At 44.2% G+C, this 17,599-nt stretch overlaps 1 protein-coding gene across 1 annotated transcript in view; it reads left to right on the forward strand.

Moving 5' to 3' along the window:
• SPG7 (SPG7 matrix AAA peptidase subunit, paraplegin) overlaps positions 1 to 17,599 on the forward strand; it is a 75,879-nt gene that overhangs the window by 37,930 nt on the left and 20,350 nt on the right. The window contains exons 8-14 of the mRNA XM_030204607.1: positions 3,881 to 4,043; positions 4,219 to 4,392; positions 4,645 to 4,769; positions 5,810 to 5,912; positions 6,543 to 6,653; positions 9,050 to 9,165; positions 14,586 to 14,742. Of these exons, the coding sequence (XP_030060467.1) occupies positions 3,881 to 4,043; positions 4,219 to 4,392; positions 4,645 to 4,769; positions 5,810 to 5,912; positions 6,543 to 6,653; positions 9,050 to 9,165; positions 14,586 to 14,742 (949 nt within the window). The remainder of the gene's footprint in view (positions 1 to 3,880; positions 4,044 to 4,218; positions 4,393 to 4,644; positions 4,770 to 5,809; positions 5,913 to 6,542; positions 6,654 to 9,049; positions 9,166 to 14,585; positions 14,743 to 17,599) is intronic.

Here is a 17,599-nt window from a genome sequence, read left to right on the forward strand (position 1 = left end):
TTCGTTAATGGGCTTCAAAGCAGAAAATGACACAGGGACAAAGTTTTGTCTCTGTCCCCATCCCCGTGTCATTCTCTACTCCCTATCAACCCCCACCCTCCCCCAAGTAGCAGGGAAAAGTACCGAGCCTAGCTGTGGGTACAGAGGCAGTAATAGTTTGTTTGGGAGTGAGCATAAGCGTTGCCATACTGGGACAGACTGAAGGTTCATTAAGCCCAGTATCCTGTTTCCAACAGTGGCCAATCCAGGTCACAAGTACCTGGCAAGAGCCCCAAACAGTAAAAGCATGGAGTCTAGGTTTCAACAGAGCTGGAGAACTGCGAAGTTAACTAGTTGCAGCAGGGAGATTTTAGGCCACTTCTAGATTTCTGACAACTTTATGCATTATGGGAGCTGTAATGTTCATTTCAGTAGGTAGAATCAGAGACTAAAAAAAAAAAATAGCCCGCTGAACTGGGATGTAAGTTCAACAACCAGACCAACCAAAGTGTTTCCCCTCCTGGAAATGGGTAACTTGGCTGCTCTACAGTAATGGGCTGAGAATCCAGGGTAGTTGGGCAAATCATTTTCTCTCTCCATTGTCTCTAGTACAAACCAGAAATGCCAAGGGTGGAGTGCCCCAAAGATTGCGGTTTAGGAGCAGTGCATCTGAGGTATAAATTTACAAAATTTTACATGTGGGAAAAGGTTCACAAATGGAAGAAACAAAATATATTTAGCATAGACTGAGTGGATTCAGTATTAGGATAGTTTTCAGATTAATTTGCCCAGTTGATAGGTAGCTGTCTAAATTTGTCTGGGTAGAAAATTCCTCCTCACTTAGTACGTGCACAAGTACATTTGTACCAGTGGAGTTCTGCCCCCTAGCTGAAAATTTTCAACACAGTCACTTTTCTGAAAGACACGTACACTTAAGCTTGCAGTAGCCCCCTCACACTCCCCTCCCATTCCTCTTACATTTTTAGCACTTCTTATCCTGCCAAGACATTCACTTACTCCAAGGTCCTATGCAGAGCTCAGTTCCCCCACAGCACCAGTACTCAAGGAGGTTAGATTGAGAACAGGAGGGGGCATGAGGCTGAAGCAAGTAAGGCAGAGCTTGCCACCGTTTTAGTTCACCCTCAATAATGGCAAATGCTATTGAAAACAATAGCAAAAGCTGCTTAAAAAAGTAACAGACTGCCTATGCGTGTTCCAACTGTAAAGAAAAGTCTAAAGCTGTTCCAGGTGGATAGGCGGTGCCATTTTATTTTGTATTTATTTGAGTTTCCCATATCTGGATATAAATATCATGAAATAAAATTGAATATCACTAAAACAGCTTAAAAAATGATTGTAGCTAGTAGAAACAGCACTAATGAACTCTGTATTTTGTGCTCATTTTTCTACCCTGTTCTATAGAATAGTTTATTTACACTTGTTGCAGATCTGGGCAATTTACAAAACTAAAACCAAAGTAAAAATTCAGAAAAGAACTACAATATATTGACAGGAAAGGCAATATCATTCAGCGGTAACAAGCACTCGGGAAAACTAAAAACGGATGGGGGGAGGGAAGAATAGCAAAGAATCTGGGATAGAGACGGGGACAGGAAGGGAAAAACTTGCATATGATACCTACGAATATTCTGTGCTTATTATTGAAATGCCTGTTTAAACAGCCAGGTTTTCAAGGCTTTTTTTGAAAGTTCTTAAAAGATAATTCAGACCTTAGGAGTAAAGGAAGCAAATTTCATTGCGCAGGAACTGGAAAGAATAATACACGACAGCAAGCACTTTCAAGTTGGATGGGGAAGTACAAGTTGATGGTTATTTATCGAACGGAGAAGTTGTAGCAGTGAATATGGAATTGTGAGAACAGAAAGATAGTCTGGAAAACCAGTTCTGTGAGCCTTGAAAACAAGTGTAAGAAGTTTAAACATGATTCGTTGTTCTATTGGGAGCCAATGAAAATTTTGAAACAGGAGATAGACGTGGGCAAACTTTCTTGCGTGACAGTTAAGTTTAATGGCCTTACTTTGTAAAGACTGCAGCCTTTTTATCAATAAAGACAGTGCAAGAGAATTAAGTGTAACTGTGTTAAAAAAAAAAAAAATCTATGGATTGAGTGTAATTGCCTGAGAATGTAGAAACTGGATTTGCATAAAACTAGAAATTTGGTAGAAAAAGTGAGTGTGTGTGACAGAGATGCCCCCCCCCCCCCTCTCTCTGGTGTCTGAGTGTTACTGTGCAGGACGCTGAGCTCTGGCTGTGCTTCAAGGAACTGACCAATCCTATTTAATAGAATGCACCTCCAACATTCTGAAGCCGAGAAACCTCGTGTGGTTGATCACTTCTGCTTGTGACGAACCCGGAAGTACGTGATGTCAATTCAGGAGATGGATACAGAGAGCAGGAATGCCTCAGCCATGCAGTCAGCTTCAGAATCTTGGAGTTGCCTTTTATTATATAGGAAAGGAACTGACCAATCCTATTTAATAGAATGCACCTCCAACATTCTGAAGCCGAGAAACCTCGTGTGGTTGGTCACTTCTGCTTGTGACGAACCCGGAAGTACTTGATGTCAATTCAGGAGATGGATACAGAGAGCAGGAATGCCTCAGCCATGCAGTCAGCTTCAGAATGTTGGAGGTGCCTTTTATTATATAGGATGTCTGGTTTTGTGGCTCTTGACTAGGTGAAAACTGTAGCTCCTTGTGAGCAAGTCACTTAACCCTCCATTGTCCAGGTACAAAATAAGTACCTGTATATCAAATGTAAACCGTTTTAATTGTAACCACAGGCAGTATATCGAATCCAGTATCCCTATCTATACACAAATACAACGCCTATTAGGATGCTAGGGAGTCCCTATAACCAGCCCCTCCAAATGACACACTAATTACAATTTAGAACAAATTTAGTACTCTTAACCGATACTACTTCTGTGTACATCCGTATGCTGCACAAGCCGGCATGTTTGAAAATATAAGTGAGATCAAATAAAAACGTTAACCAACAATAAAGAACGATAACTTGGATGCAGTATCTGTTAGGTTTGTTTGCTTTGTTTTGAGCGTACGGGGATGATGGCTTTATGGGGATGAGCTGGCATCAGCTTTTTGACATTATGCTGTCTCCTGTTCTCAATCTAACCTCCTTGCCTGTACCTCAGTCCCTACTGCCTGTGATTTTAGGAGCCTTTCCATTGGTTGGATCCTACCACAGTCTTTGCACTAGAAGGGGGAGGGTGGAGAGCTGTAGAGAGCTAAACAGATACTTAAGCCCTCATTCTGACTTTGAGACAGTTATTAGAAAATATTTTTTTAATTTGAAATACATTTTTTATTGCAAATAACCAAGTAAACAATAGAACCTCAATATAAGATAGTCATAATCCCCTGCCCCCCATAAACATTCTCACAAGGAGTATACAGGATACCACAGCTGAAACCAATAACAATAACCAGAGGTCTGGACTCTTATGACCTCAGGCTATCTTAATATTAGCTGAAGCTCCTCCAACCCTCTACCGCTTCCCCATCTCTGACGATCTAAGGTGCCACCCTATGGTGTATCCTTATGTGAAGGCTCCCATATCACCAAAAGTTTCTTTTGCCTGTTCGGGTGGCAGTGAACAGCATAAGACTCCCACAGTGTCAAGGCAGTTGTGGTAAAGGCTCAGGAGCCTAGAATTACCATCTGACAGGATTCCCCCTAAAAGTTTGGGCCCCAGGCATGTGCCTAGTTTGTCTGCGTCTTAATCTGGCTCTGGAAAGAGTAATCCTTCTGAATCCTTGTCCACTGCTATTTTGGTGAAGGGGGGACAGCTTGTGTAGCCCTATGTAAATACCAGCTCATAATTCCATATGTCTCAAGGTTTGTTCTCTTCCGTTTCCAGAGCCCAGAGCGCTATCTCCAGCTTGGTGCCAGAGTCCCTAAAGGAGCACTGTTGCTGGGACCGCCAGGCTGTGGAAAGACTTTGTTAGCGAAGGCAGTGGCTACAGAAGCTCAGGTTCCATTCCTGGCCATGGCTGGCTCCGAATTTGTGGAGGTGATAGGAGGTATGTAGGACCCTACATCCTCTCCTTCCTAACTCCATCAGTCTCCTACTGGAACAACTAGAAATAACACAAGAGAGATGTCTGGTTGCTTTGTGTGTGTCGGTGGGATTACAGAGAGTTTACAGATTTAACCTAGTTTACCTTGGAAGTAACATTCAGTGCTATTCTTTTCCAGGCCTTGGAGCTGCACGGGTGAGGAGCCTTTTCAAAGAAGCCCGAGCTCGGGCCCCGTGCATTGTCTACATTGATGAGATTGATGCTGTAGGCAAGAAACGGTCTACGAACATATCTGGCTTCTCTAATACCGAGGAGGAGCAGACACTGAATCAACTGCTGGTAGAAATGGATGGTGAATACTTACAGTGATAGCTACTTTCTGCTCTTCTTGCATTCTGGCTGTGCTGCATGCATGCCAATCTTCAGGTCCTGCTTTGGGTTGTGTGCTCATAGAGCCAAGGGTGAGATGCTGAGGTCAAGGGCATGATATTTCTCTGTCTCTGCCCTGCTTAACTCTTCCCTTGATATGAAGGGAGGAGGTTCCAGCCATTCTATGCCTACTCCAGTTGCTGTGATCGTAATATTGTTCCTGTGATCCCTGCAGGGATGGGGACTACGGACCATGTCATTGTACTGGCCTCCACCAACCGTGCTGATATCTTGGATAATGCTCTGATGAGACCAGGAAGGCTTGACAGACACATCTTTATTGATCTCCCCACTCTGCAGGTAGGAGCACAGTGTACTAGCGTAATGGTCTAGATGATGGTAGAAATTGAACACCCTGGTCTATCAAGTCCGCAGTTAGGTCCATATTGCAAAGCTGTCCTCTGAACAGGCAGCTGGGCTGTTATCAGCCCCATATTCAAGTCACCATGCTGGGTTGAACACAAGAAACCATACTTAATCCAAATACTCCCCCTTCCCCCCTCCCCCCCAAAAAGGGCTAGAGAGGCTGTTGCCCGAACATGGACCTGTTGGCTCTGATCCGTTTGGTGTCTGGGACATTGCAGCCTCTTGGTACTAAGTGGTTACTCAATGGCCTGAAATATCATTAAGACTGTGCTTCCTTTTTTGTCCTTTCACCTCTCCTTGCCTCAGCTCTTGAGGGAGTGAGGAGCAGGCTGTTTGCAATACTGCAACCTCCTAACTCTTTCTATTTATGTCATAGAATATGACGAATGGCAGGTAAGGACTATTAGTACCATTCAGACTGTCTCATCTTATTCCCAGTGCAACACCAGATGCCCTGATGACACCTAGCACATAAGCACTGTCCAGCTACATTGCTTTAGTTAAAACTGTCTCCCAGCTGTCAGCCATGCAAGCTTAACCTCCAGTAGATTGTGGCTTTTTAAACAAGTTAGTTTTGTTTTCTCTCACTGGTTCTCTACCACAAGAATGGAAAGAGTTTCTGTAAAAGTTACAATATATTTCCAAATTGTTATGCTAAGACTTGCCTTCTGTTGTACTTGGACTTGTTCTCTTGGCATTTGCTTTCTGTGTACAAGCCCTGCAGTCTCCCTACTCGGCACTTTCTGTTCTGCTCTTTCATATTGTTAGGATTTATTGTTTATAAAGTTGTGCACACTAAATACTGCAGCATCTGGGACTGCTGTTGCTTTTATCCGAGCAGTGCACTGCAGCTAATCAAACTATGTACTCAGCTGCAGCAGAGTGAGAGGATGTGGTGGTGAAGACAATGAGCTCATCTGTGTGAGCACAGGAAAGTCCCTCCTTGTGTGACATGTTTCTCATATTCGTTCTAGGAGAGAAGTGAGATCTTTGAACAACACTTGAAGAGTCTGAAGCTGACACAACCCAGTGGTGCTTATTCACAGCGGCTTGCAGAGCTTACACCAGGATTTAGCGGTATGAGAAGAAGGTTGACATCCGTTGTGTGGCTGTCTCCCAGTGCAGGGTTTTTGGTTTGTGGGCTGACTTCTTTCTTCCGGACTGTAGGCTTGGGTGACTCTGTTGGTGCCTGTCTGTTCTATGGGTCTTGGGACTGTGCATCTGGTAGTGTTTTGCAGTCCTGAATCTTTTCATTATTTTCACAGTTAAAATGCTACTTATTCCTCATAATAGAGAACTGAGAAATTATCAAGCCATGCTCAATCCCTCTTCCATTAAAGATGTATTGTTTCTGGTTTTCCCTGTTGCTTAACATTTAGGACAGGACAGTTTGCTGCTTCTGAGTGACCTTTTGTTCTTGACACTTCCCCTCTAATTATGAGTGTTTTCTTGACCACCTCCCACTTGTCCCTGCAGCCTTGGACTCAGAAGAAGTGATGCTTCCATTGTGAGAATGATCCTCTTAAGGCAGGCTTTGTGCTTAGTATTTTGAAACCAGAAACTCTATGGAAGGGTTTCCTTTGACAGTTTAATGACGTCATCCCTTATCTGGCATTACTAATAGAGGAAGAGTGAGCTTGACTGCTTTTTCCTTTTAACTGTTTGTGAGAGTCCATCTGTAACCCTGATCCTGGTTTTTCTCTGCAGGGGCAGACATTGCTAACATCTGTAATGAAGCTGCTTTACATGCTGCCAGGGAGGGCCACAAATCTATCGATACTTTGAGCTTTGAGTATGCGGTGGAGCGAGTTATTGCAGGTAAGCTGTACATGGACGGATTCATCTTGGTAATTGGATGGGCTGGCTGCTCCTGAGTTCATGTCCTCTGTGGCCTTGGGCAAGTCACATTAACCCTTCTGACAGTTTCCACACAGACTAAAGGCTCTTCAGGGAGTGGGGTAATCATGGCTTTCCTCAGCAATTCTCCAGACCGTTCAAGACGCTTGGGTTATGCACTCCTACCAGCAGAGGGAGACTGAGAACACTAAAACTTCTTATACAAGTAGCCTGTGCAAACCTTCTACTAACCAGTATTTTCTCAGTCTCAGCAGAGGGTAGATGTGTGCAGTGTATGCAGTGTACTCAGTCTGGTAGGCCCGTTTGGGGTTTCTAGGTTGGGTTGTAAATGTTAGAGAACCCACACTTGGATCTCTATTACAGGGTGTAAGTCCTAAGGGGCTTCTTATTCCCTGTGGGGTGTCACACCCGGGTGGCCGGGGCCCTCCCCCTGTGCTCTTCCTCTGGAGGACTGCTTGACCATGCTCTTCATTTTTTGTGGTCTTAATTTAGCGCTGAGAAAACTAAGGTACAAATCACAAGCACACCACTGTTAGGATACATGACGTGAAATATATTTAGATTTGTAGCTCACTTTATCCTGAAGAACAGCAGCATACATGCTGCTCATTAGAAGAACATACCACAAAACAAACCCTTCACTATCAGATTGCTGTAAGTCCAGTAAAAACAGTGAAAGCTTAATTTAATTTGGATAGTTTATTCTCCACTTAAAGTAAGTTGAAGGCAGAAGAATACAAACTCAGTAATATATAAAACTAGTAAAAAAAGGCCCGTTTCTGAAACAAATGAAACGGGCGCTAGCAAGGTTTTCCTCAGAGTGTTTATGTTTGAGAGTGACTCTGTGAGAGAGTGAATGTGCGAGTGTGTATGACAGAGTGAGAGAAACTGGGTGCGAGTGTGTGTGTGTGACAGAGAGTGAGACTGGGTGCGTGTGTGTGTGGGAGAGAGAGAGAGTGTGCCAGGGGCCCCTCCCTCCCTCCCAGTTTCAGGGTCTATCTGTCTCCCTCCCGGTCTGTTGGTCTCTCTCCCTCCCACCCTCCCTCCCAGTTTCAGGGTCTCTCTCCCTCCACATGCACCTTCTGAATTGAAGCTGAGGTGGTTCTTGCAGGCGAGCCTTTCCGCCTTGTCGCTGCACAACATGGCCACCAAGGGCACGAAAGTGTCATGTAGAAACTTGCACAGACAGCAGGCACCGCGCCATGCCACCGGCTGTTCTCTTGCGCAGGTGTCTCTCGCTTCTTCTTCCGGACACCCTCTGTAACGCTGTATTGCCGGGAGGTCAGGAGGAGGCGGTACTTTATTTATTTGTAGCATTTGTATCTCGCGTTCTCCCACCTATTTGCAGGCTCAATGTGGCTTACATTTGCCATAATGGTGGTTGCCATTTCCAGGTAACAGAATTACAAATGGTGTTGCATTAAGGTGCATACATGGTAACACACATGGTGCATACATACATGGAACATCATATATATGGAACAGATCATGGTATATGTATATACCATGTGCATACACACATGGTAAAGAAGAATACATTATGGTATTGCAAGAAGGTTCCTTAGTAATAAATTAGGTTGTAACAGGTCATCGACTATAGAGAGACCCTATTCGACATAAGGAGGAGGTAGTTGAGAGGCTCGTTCACTCTGCTGGGAATTCCGCCCTTCTCTGATGTTACTTTTTCAATTCTTCGGTGTCCAGAACGCAGTGCTCTCCTCTGAGGCGACTTCCTGTTTTCGGCATGGCTGGCGGGAGCTTCTGAGGGAGAGAAGTTGTGTCAGAGATGACACCTGCGTGTTTTTCACAGGGGTGGGCAGTGCCTTGGCTATTCTGCCCCTCTACGCTTCTGTTTCTGTGTGACGCTCCGCCTCCGCCCCTTTCACCCCTCCTCCTCCGTCTCTGGCATTCTACATGACGTCCGCTGGGGGGGGGGGGGGGGCACGCATGCGCAGAATAGCCTGAGCTATGGAGCCTAGCAGACCGAGGAGCCACGGTCTTAGCCAGCAAGACGAATGGAACGTTAGAGGTGAGAATTATTATATAGGATAAAGTTACAAAATAGCATAAAAATTTAAGCTCAGATGAGATCAAAATAATATGAGAATACATCTGAGATAAGAACATTGCCTGAACAGAGAAGATTCAGTCCCATACTTACTCTCCAGCTTTTCACCAAAATAGCAATGGACATGGATTCAGAAGGAGGGAGGGAGTATAAAATCAACTGTTTGAGGCTTCTGTGGACGGGGATAGAGTCTGCGGGGATGGGGACCAACTTATGCAGCCTAATTTTAAGTCTTTAGAGGCTCCCCACAGCAGCTCCATAGATTTATTGTCCATTTTGCATATTACAGGCACAGCTAAAAAAAGCAAAATAATGTCCAAGGAGGAGCGCAGGGTCGTGGCGTTCCATGAGTCGGGACATGCGTTGGTTGGATGGCTACTGGAGCACACAGAAGCAGTCTTGAAGGTAAACAGACCTGTCCCCAACTGACACCCCTGTGATTTATTCCATACTCCTGCATGAAATCAGATATTGTAATATTGATAGGGAGGGCCAAGCTGACAGCTTAGTGACGATGCTGTTGTTATGACTCTGCCCCGGTATCATGCTCTCATTCATCTCGCCCCCTGGTGGTTGCAATGGAATGTCTGTGGTTTTCCCGGTTCCAGAAGTCATGTCGGTCCGGTCCGGATTTTCTAGCCTGCCAGTTGGTCTCGAGACTTTTTGGAACTAAGCTGTTTCCGTACCTGGTGAACTCCCTGGCTGTTGGCCTTTATTAACCACCTGGAAGCTTCCCTAGTTTGCCTTGCAGCAGAGGTCCTCAGAGGTGTTTCTTCTGTGATTGTTTGTTGCTGTGCTTCCCTTGCTACTTTCAGTTTCTGCCTTTGAACCTTTTGCCTGGACCTGGACTTTGACTTTGCTTGCCGCCTGCCTTTGAACCTTTTGCCTGGACCTGGACTTTGACTTTGCTTGCCGCCTGCCTTTGAACCTTTTGCCTGGACCTGGACTTTGCTTGCCGCCTGCCTTTGAACCTTTGCCTGGACCTTGACTTTATTTTGCCTGCCCACGGTTCTGCTGGGTTTGTGGACTATGTTCCTGCTCTCTGCTGTGGCTTCTGTTCCGGTGGGTGTTCCTCCTGCTGCTGCCGCCCTCGGCAGTAACCCAAGGGCTCACTATCCAGTGTTTCGTGTGAAGCGTGACAGCTGTGCACTGCCATTCAGGAGATCTGGATGGGATTCCTGTGGTCCATAGTGCAAAAGGGGTAAAAATGAGAGGAAGTTCCTTCTTCCCCCCCCCCCCCCCCCCTCCCCCAGGAGCAAAGTAATTGCTATGCTGGGTCAGACTAATAATTCCTTAAACTCCATATTTTTGTGACAGTGGCCAATCTAGATCACTTGCATATTGTACCTTATAGATGTTAGCAGGAAAGTCTGTATTTTATATTGTTTACTCACAGAAATAAGAGGCGGAGGCTCTCAAGTCTTGTTCTGAAAAAATTGTTTGATGGGTCTTCCAGAAAGTTGCTCAAACCTTTTTAAAACTCAACTGTATCACTAGCTTTGACCTACATATTCTGGCAGCAAATTCCTTACAGATAAAGCCCTTCACTACAAGAAAGCATAGGACAAGCACAGAGCAAACTAGATAGGCCTCATGGTTTTGATATCTGTTCGTATATTAGCATAAACCCTTCTGCCATCTATCCCCCCTTCCATCTGTCCAGAACTCTGCTGCACATCTTATATTCTGCCAGAACCGATATACTCCGGTCACTTCACTGGCTTCCAATCAGATACCGCATTCAATTCAAGCTTCTCCTTCTTACCTACAAATGCACTCAGTCTGCTGCCCCTCACTACCTCTCTACCCTCATCTCCCCTTACGTTCTAGCCCGAAACCTCCGTTACAGGACAAATCCCTCCTCTCGGTACCCTTCTCCACCACTGCCAACTCCAGGCTCCGCTCATTCTGCCTCGCCTCACCCTATGCCTGGAACAACCTTCCTGAGCCCTTACGCCAAGCCCCCTCCCTGCCCATCTTCAAGTCTTTGCTCAAAGCCCACCTCTTCAATGCTGCCTTCGGCACCTAACTCTCACCTCTCAGGAAATCCAGACTGCCCCAATTTGACTACCCCTATCGGACTGACTGTTCACTTGTTCTTTAGATTGTAAGCTCTTTGAGCAGGGACTGTCCTCTATGTTAAATTGTGTAGCGCTTTAGAAATGTTAAATAGTAGTAGTTTGGTGAGTTCCTGCTAGTTTCTGTTGGCTGCTGGTTCTCTGCCTGTGCTGTTCTGCCTTTGGTTGCCAGGGGGCACTGTTAGAGAGTTTTCACTGTCAAAGCTACATATGTGCTCAGACTAGAGCTGTACTGAATAGCATATTTTACTGTTCGGCCGAATACAAATAATGAAAATACTATTTGGCCGAATACGAATAAAGGGCATTGAGCTTTTACATAACTAAAAGAAGCAACGTGAAGTTGGAGCTCAAGTGTTTATTTCAATAGGATTTAGCACAGTAGAGCTCCGGATTATTCATATTCAAATTTAAATCGCTATCTGGCCAAATACTAATAACGTATTTGGGTCCAAATTAAATATGAATATTCGGTACAGCCCTATTTGATTCACAGCCACATGCTCTGAAGGTAGTAGCGGGATGGCCAGGAAGTAAGGATGTGAACACCCAGCGCTGCACAAGTAGAGGGTGAGAACAAGAAAGAGTGCTGAGTGGGGTGGGGGGGAGAACGCTAGGGTCAGGGATCAACTATCCTGCAGTGAATTTTCACTGGGTTGTTGCTAGCACATAGATTTACCTTTGGAAAATGCTGCATTAATCTACTACTTCACTGCACTGAGCTGGCTTCTAGGCAGGTCTTGTGTCCAAGTGGACTAGAACATCAACTCCCTTCCCCTTTTCTTCTTCCCAATTCACGCATTTTATTTGTGCAAGCACAGGGCTGATTTTGTCTTGATTGATGTAAGAAAAGTTTTATTTGTGTTAGTTTTTATACGTGTGTAATCTGCTTAGTTGTAGCGGACTATAAAATTTTAAATTAAAATAAAATTAACATTTCACATATCACTAATCATTTATTCACTGTTTCTAGAAGAACATTTTCAAGTATTGGTGCAAGCTTTTATTTCACACCTTGATTATTGTAATTCCTTATATTCTGGTATAACAGATTCAGATTGAAACTCGAAACTCTGCAAAATGTAGCAGTGAAACTTCTCTTTGGGTTGAAGAAATAAGATAGTGTCTCACCGTTGCTGATCAAACTACATTGAGTACCAGTTGAAGCTAAGATTCTTTTTAAATTGGGTTGTATTTAAAAAAAATTGAAAGATCTGATCCTGAATATTAGGCAGAGCTTTTCTCTTTTCCAAAATTGATTAGACCATTTAGGTCTAAGAAGACTTTATTTTCCTTCCGTCAAACGGGTACGCTTTAAGAGGATCCTTGAGAGCTCTTTGAATTTCCAATTAGTTGATTTATGGAATTCATTACCCTTTGAACTAAAATCTTTAAAATCTTTTTATTTTGTCATTCCCTATCATCAAGCCGATCAATCCATAGACTGGAGGGTTGTGTCCATCCACCAGCAGGTGGAGATAGAGAGCAATCCTTTTGCCTCCCTATATGTGGTCATGTGCTGCCGGAAACTCCTCAGTATGTTCTCTATCTCAGCAGGTGTGTGGTCACACAGCAGCAGGTCTGGCTAGGTCTCCAAGCCTAATTGTTTAGGTTTTGTTGAGTACCTGGGGTTGAGGCCTTTTCGTGAGCAAGTGCAAACCTGGTGGTGCCAGTTCCCTCCTTTTCTCCCCCCTCCCGCTGGCTCCGTTTAAAAAAAAAAATAAATTTTTTTTAACGTTCAAAAAGGACGTCCATTTGCAGCTGCTCACTGGAACAAGTCGTCGCTGCTCGGAGCAAGAAGCAGGTAATTTTTACCTTTTACTAGCGGGCAGGGGGTTCCTCGAACGGTCTCCACGTGGCTATGGCCTCGGATGGCAAGGGCGTGAAAAGACGCTCCCAGGAACGCGTTCGCGCGCCTAGTGGGGAAGCGGGGGGATCGAAGGTAGAGTTGCCCTTTTTGGGTGCCCTTTCGGAACCGGGAGAGTTCATTTTTATAAATATTTGGTCAAGTTTATATTTACTTATTTTTATTTTTTTTGTAATTCCTAGGGTATGCCCTTGCTCTCTGATTAGATATGATCCACTTTAAATTTCAAGGGGAAGTTGGCAGAATGCAAGTGTTAGATTACATAAGAAATCTAAATGGTTTACAATTAAAATAAGGTAAAAAAAAATAGACTACACAAGGGAAAGAGAAAGGGGATGGGATTTGATATATCACCCTTCTGTGGTTATAATCTAAGCAGTGCACAAATTATATACAGGTACTTATTTTGTACCCATGGCAATGGAGGGTTAAGGGTCCCTTTTACAAAACAGTGGTAGGGCTACTGTGCGTGTATCGCGCACCAAATCGACACTATTGCCTGGTTAGCGTGCCCACTCGGTGGTAGTTTCGAAGTTGGTGTGTGCTATCTTGCTACCTATTTTCTATCTTTTTTGGGGGGGCATTTCTGGCAGTAATTGGCACGTGCTGCATGAGTACCGCACATGAGCCCTTACCAGTAGGTCAGTGGGTGACGGTAAGGGCTCAGGCAGTAAATAGCCGTGCACTTCTTTTAATTGTAGCGCACAGCCATTTAAGCTGCGATTTTTATTTAAAAAAAAAATGCTTAGTGTGCCAAAAACACGTGCCCACAATACTGTAGGGCACCTTTTACCGTGGCTTAGCAAAAGGTGGTGGGAGGCGGGGATAGTGCTGGGCAGACTTATACGGTCTGTGCCCTGAAGAGCATAGGTACAAATCAAAGTAGGGTATACACAAAAAGTAGCACATGAGACCCCTAAGTGACTTGGCCAAAGTCACAAGGAGCTGCAGTGGAATAGAACCTGGTTGCCCAGGTTCTCAGGCTGCTGCACTAACCGCTAGACCAGTTGTCCACTCTCCACCAACCAAGGAAGCCTAGGTTAGAATTGGTAAGTATGACGACAATAATTACAGAAAGAAAATGTAGTTCAGTGAACAGAGATTAACATGAAAATACTGTTTGCTGGGTGCCACAAATGGACTAAGCTATTGGTCAAAAGTATTATGGAGTGTATGGGATTTTATGTACATTGCAGAACCTAACCTGAACAAACTCAGACTGCAAAGCCCTGTGTTAATTCTGACTATAGGACTTAGGCTGGACAGCCATTTTGTCTGCATGTGAGGCCTGAGCCATAATGTGAATTCTCTGCTGAACCATGGCTTTGTTACGCTGCAGTTGCATCAGGTCGTTTATGTGCATAGAGTGCCAAAGACACTGTGTTTATTTCATTTCCACACCAGCTGAATGTAGCCTGAAGTTTCTAGTTTGTAAGAACCAAGATATCCTCGAAGAAATTTCCACCTTTTCACTGATGCTTTTAGCTCCTAGCCACTACTCAATTGCCCTCCCCTTGTCCCTTCCTTCCTTCTCACCCATTACTTCCCTCACCCGTAACTGTCTTGTCTGTCTGTGCTATTAAGATTGAAAGCTCTTTTGAGCAGGGACTGTCTCTCTTTGTGTCAGGTGTTCAGCGCTGCGTGCGTCTGGTAGCGCTGTACAAATGCTAATAATAATAAGAAGGGGGGACCCTTGTTTATGTTCCACCTAGTCTGGAGACTTTTTATGTGTTCAGATTCTGGTCTTTCACTGATAATGTTCTGCACTTCCCTGTAGGCACCTGTGTCTGATTAATAATTGAAAGTCTCTTCTTCCACCCAGTCCAGATTTACAGAGATCCCCACTGTTTCTCCTATAAGTACGTGTGTTGTATTTACAGGTATCCATAGCTCCTCGGACTAATGCTGCACTGGGCTTTGCTCAGATTCTTCCACGGGACCAATACATGTATACCAAGGAGCAGCTCTTCCAGAGGATGTGCATGGCCCTGGGGGGTCGTGTGGCAGAGTCCATCACCTTTAACAAGATCACCACAGGTACAGTCTATTTGGCAGAGGCCAGCCTGTTTATCTGGATTTGGTTCATGCCTTTTCACTACTACTAGAACTACTAGAAATCACTTCTATAGCGCTACCAGTCGTACGCAGCGCTTTACAATTGAACATGAAGAAAGACAGTCCCTGCTCAAAAGAGCTTACAATCTAAATCAGGACAGACAGGACCAATAAGGGATAAGGGTAGGACAGACAGATAGGACACATAGGAATGATTCTAAATGGAATGTTGCTACTATTGGAGATTCTGTTGCTACTATTTGAGATTCTACATGGAATGTTAATGTTGCTATTCCGCTAGCAGCATTCCATGTAGAAGCCTGCCCTTGCAGATCAGCAACGCGGCCGCGCAGGTTTCTGTTTCTGTGAGTCTGACGTCCTCACAGAAACAGAAGCCTACACGGCCGCGTTGCTGATCTGCAAGAGCAGGCTTCTACTACTACTATAAACCATTTCTATAGCGCTACCAGTCGTACGCAGCGCTTCACAATTGAACATGAAGAAAAGACAGTCCCTGCTCAAAAGAGCTTACAATCTAAATCAGGACAGACAGAGAGGACAAATAAGGGATAAGGGTAGGACAGACAGATAGGACACATAGGAATGATTCTAAATGGAATGTTGCTACTATTGGAGATTCTGTTGCTACTATTTGAGATTCTACATGGAATGTTAATGTTGCTATTCCGCTAGCAGCATTCCATGTAGAAGCCTGCCCTTTTCAGTAGTAGTTCAAGGTATGCCAGGTAGTTCTCTGTTCTTAGAGGGCTTTACTGTCTGTATCTGAAGCACTGGAGGACTAAGTGAGTTAAAGAACTGCCATACTGGGTCAGACTAAAGGTCCATCAAGCTCAGTAGCCTGTTTCCAACAGTGTCCAATCCAGGTCACAAGAATCTGGCAGGATCCAAAAAGTAGCAAGGATTAATGCTCTTTGCTCCCAGGGAGACGCAGTAGAAGCTCTCTTATTTTACTTATTTATGGTTCATCATTTCTACCCCACATTTTCCCACAAATGCAGGCGCAATGTGGCTTACATAAATTATTAAAAAAAAGGGGGGGGGGAAGACTATGTAAAAGTTTGATGTTACTTTAGCAAAAAGTTTTGTTATGGACTTTAGAGATATAAAATTGGTGATTGTTATTGATGATTGAATGTTGTGGATGTGACATCAATAAAAAAGTTAAACCATTAAAAAAAAAAAAAAGTACAGTACATGAAAGCTATAGATGAATAATGTGGACACATTAGCAGCAGGATACAGGACTAAACAGCAGAGTTACTGATAGAGTATGTTTTTTCGAAGAGGAACGTTTTCAACAACTTATTGAAAAGATGGTGATCAGCTTGCGATTTTAAAGGCAAAGGTAGAGCATTCCAAATCTTCGGACTAGAGTAGTGGAAGGATGAGGCAAAAAGAAGCTTGTATTTGACTCCCCTGCAAGATGGGTAATGTAGTTGAAGAAAGGAGCGAGCTGTCTTTGTGGCGTTTCTCGGAGGTAGATCAATCAAAGGGACCATATATTCCGGTGCCAATCCGTTAAATTTATTTTGTGTTAAACGTGCAGATCTTGAAAGCGATGCATTCTTGTACTGGTAGCCAGTGTAGGTTGAGACGCAGAGGCTGCGCAGGAACCAAGCGCGATTTTCCCAAGATGAGTCTCGCAGCGGTGTTCTGGGCAGTCTGGAACTTTCTCAGTAGGTGCTCCTGGCAGCCCGCATATATCCCACTGCAGTAGTCTAGGTGAGACAGGACAAGCCAGTGGACAAGAGTGCGGAAGAGCTCTCTGGTGAGACAGAACCGTATACGCCGCAGCCTCCACATTGCATAGAACATCCTCTTGGTGACCGCTCGCACATGCAGGTCCAGTTGTAGGTGAGGGTCCAGCTCAATGCCTAGAAGCCTTAGGGTCTTCGAAATAGGAAGAGTCTGGTCTTTGATGACAAGGGTGCTTGCAGAGAATTTGGTATGGAGGGACGAGAGAACAAGACATTGAGTTTTTTCTTTAGCTTAAACTGAAACGCCCTTGCCCACAAATCCATGGTGGAGAAACACGCTTTGATCAAATCTGTGATTTCAGCTAGTGAGGAGTGAAAGGGGATTTATAGCTAGCAAATGCCCCTTTAACATAACACATTCAACGGGGTATTGTACATCAGCATTTAATTGATTTTAACTTATATTTTATTGGCATTTTAAGATATCACAATGTAACAATTAACAGATATAAGGTATCATCTGGATTGGCCGCTGTCGTGGACAGGATGCTGGGCTCGATGGACCCTTGGTCTTTTCCCAGTGTGGCATTACTTATGTACTTATCTAACAGAAGATGTTATAAAGTAAGTCCAAACTAAATCTACCATGCTTACTGAAAGAATATATATGTACAAAGGAAAAACTGCTGAGATAAAGTTAAGTAAAATAATGTGTCAAAGGTATATAACATTGAACTGAAAAGCACCCCAGCTGCATATTCCCCCCCACCCCCAAAAAAAAGAGATATCATGTAGCTTTAACGTTACTGTTACTATGATTACACCAAATTACAAATGGCTCACGAATCTTATCAAACTTAAACATCTTCTTCCATTACGTTCTATCCCCACTATTCCAGGACAAGTGGGTAGTTATGTCCATCGACCAGCAGGTAGAGATAGAAAATCCAGAATTGAGCACTACTACCTAGCCACGTGCTTAGCCACCCAGTTCCTCAGTATCTTCTATCTCCAGCAGGTGGATGGACATACTTCGTTTCTCTCTGTGTTCCAGTTGGTTTCTCCTGGTCCGGTTGGTGACTGGTTCCCAGTTGACTCACACCTGTGGAAATTTAGACATA

This window comes from Microcaecilia unicolor, chromosome 5 (genome assembly GCF_901765095.1).
Source record: "Microcaecilia unicolor chromosome 5, aMicUni1.1, whole genome shotgun sequence".
NCBI classification, from domain to species: domain Eukaryota; kingdom Metazoa; phylum Chordata; class Amphibia; order Gymnophiona; family Siphonopidae; genus Microcaecilia; species Microcaecilia unicolor.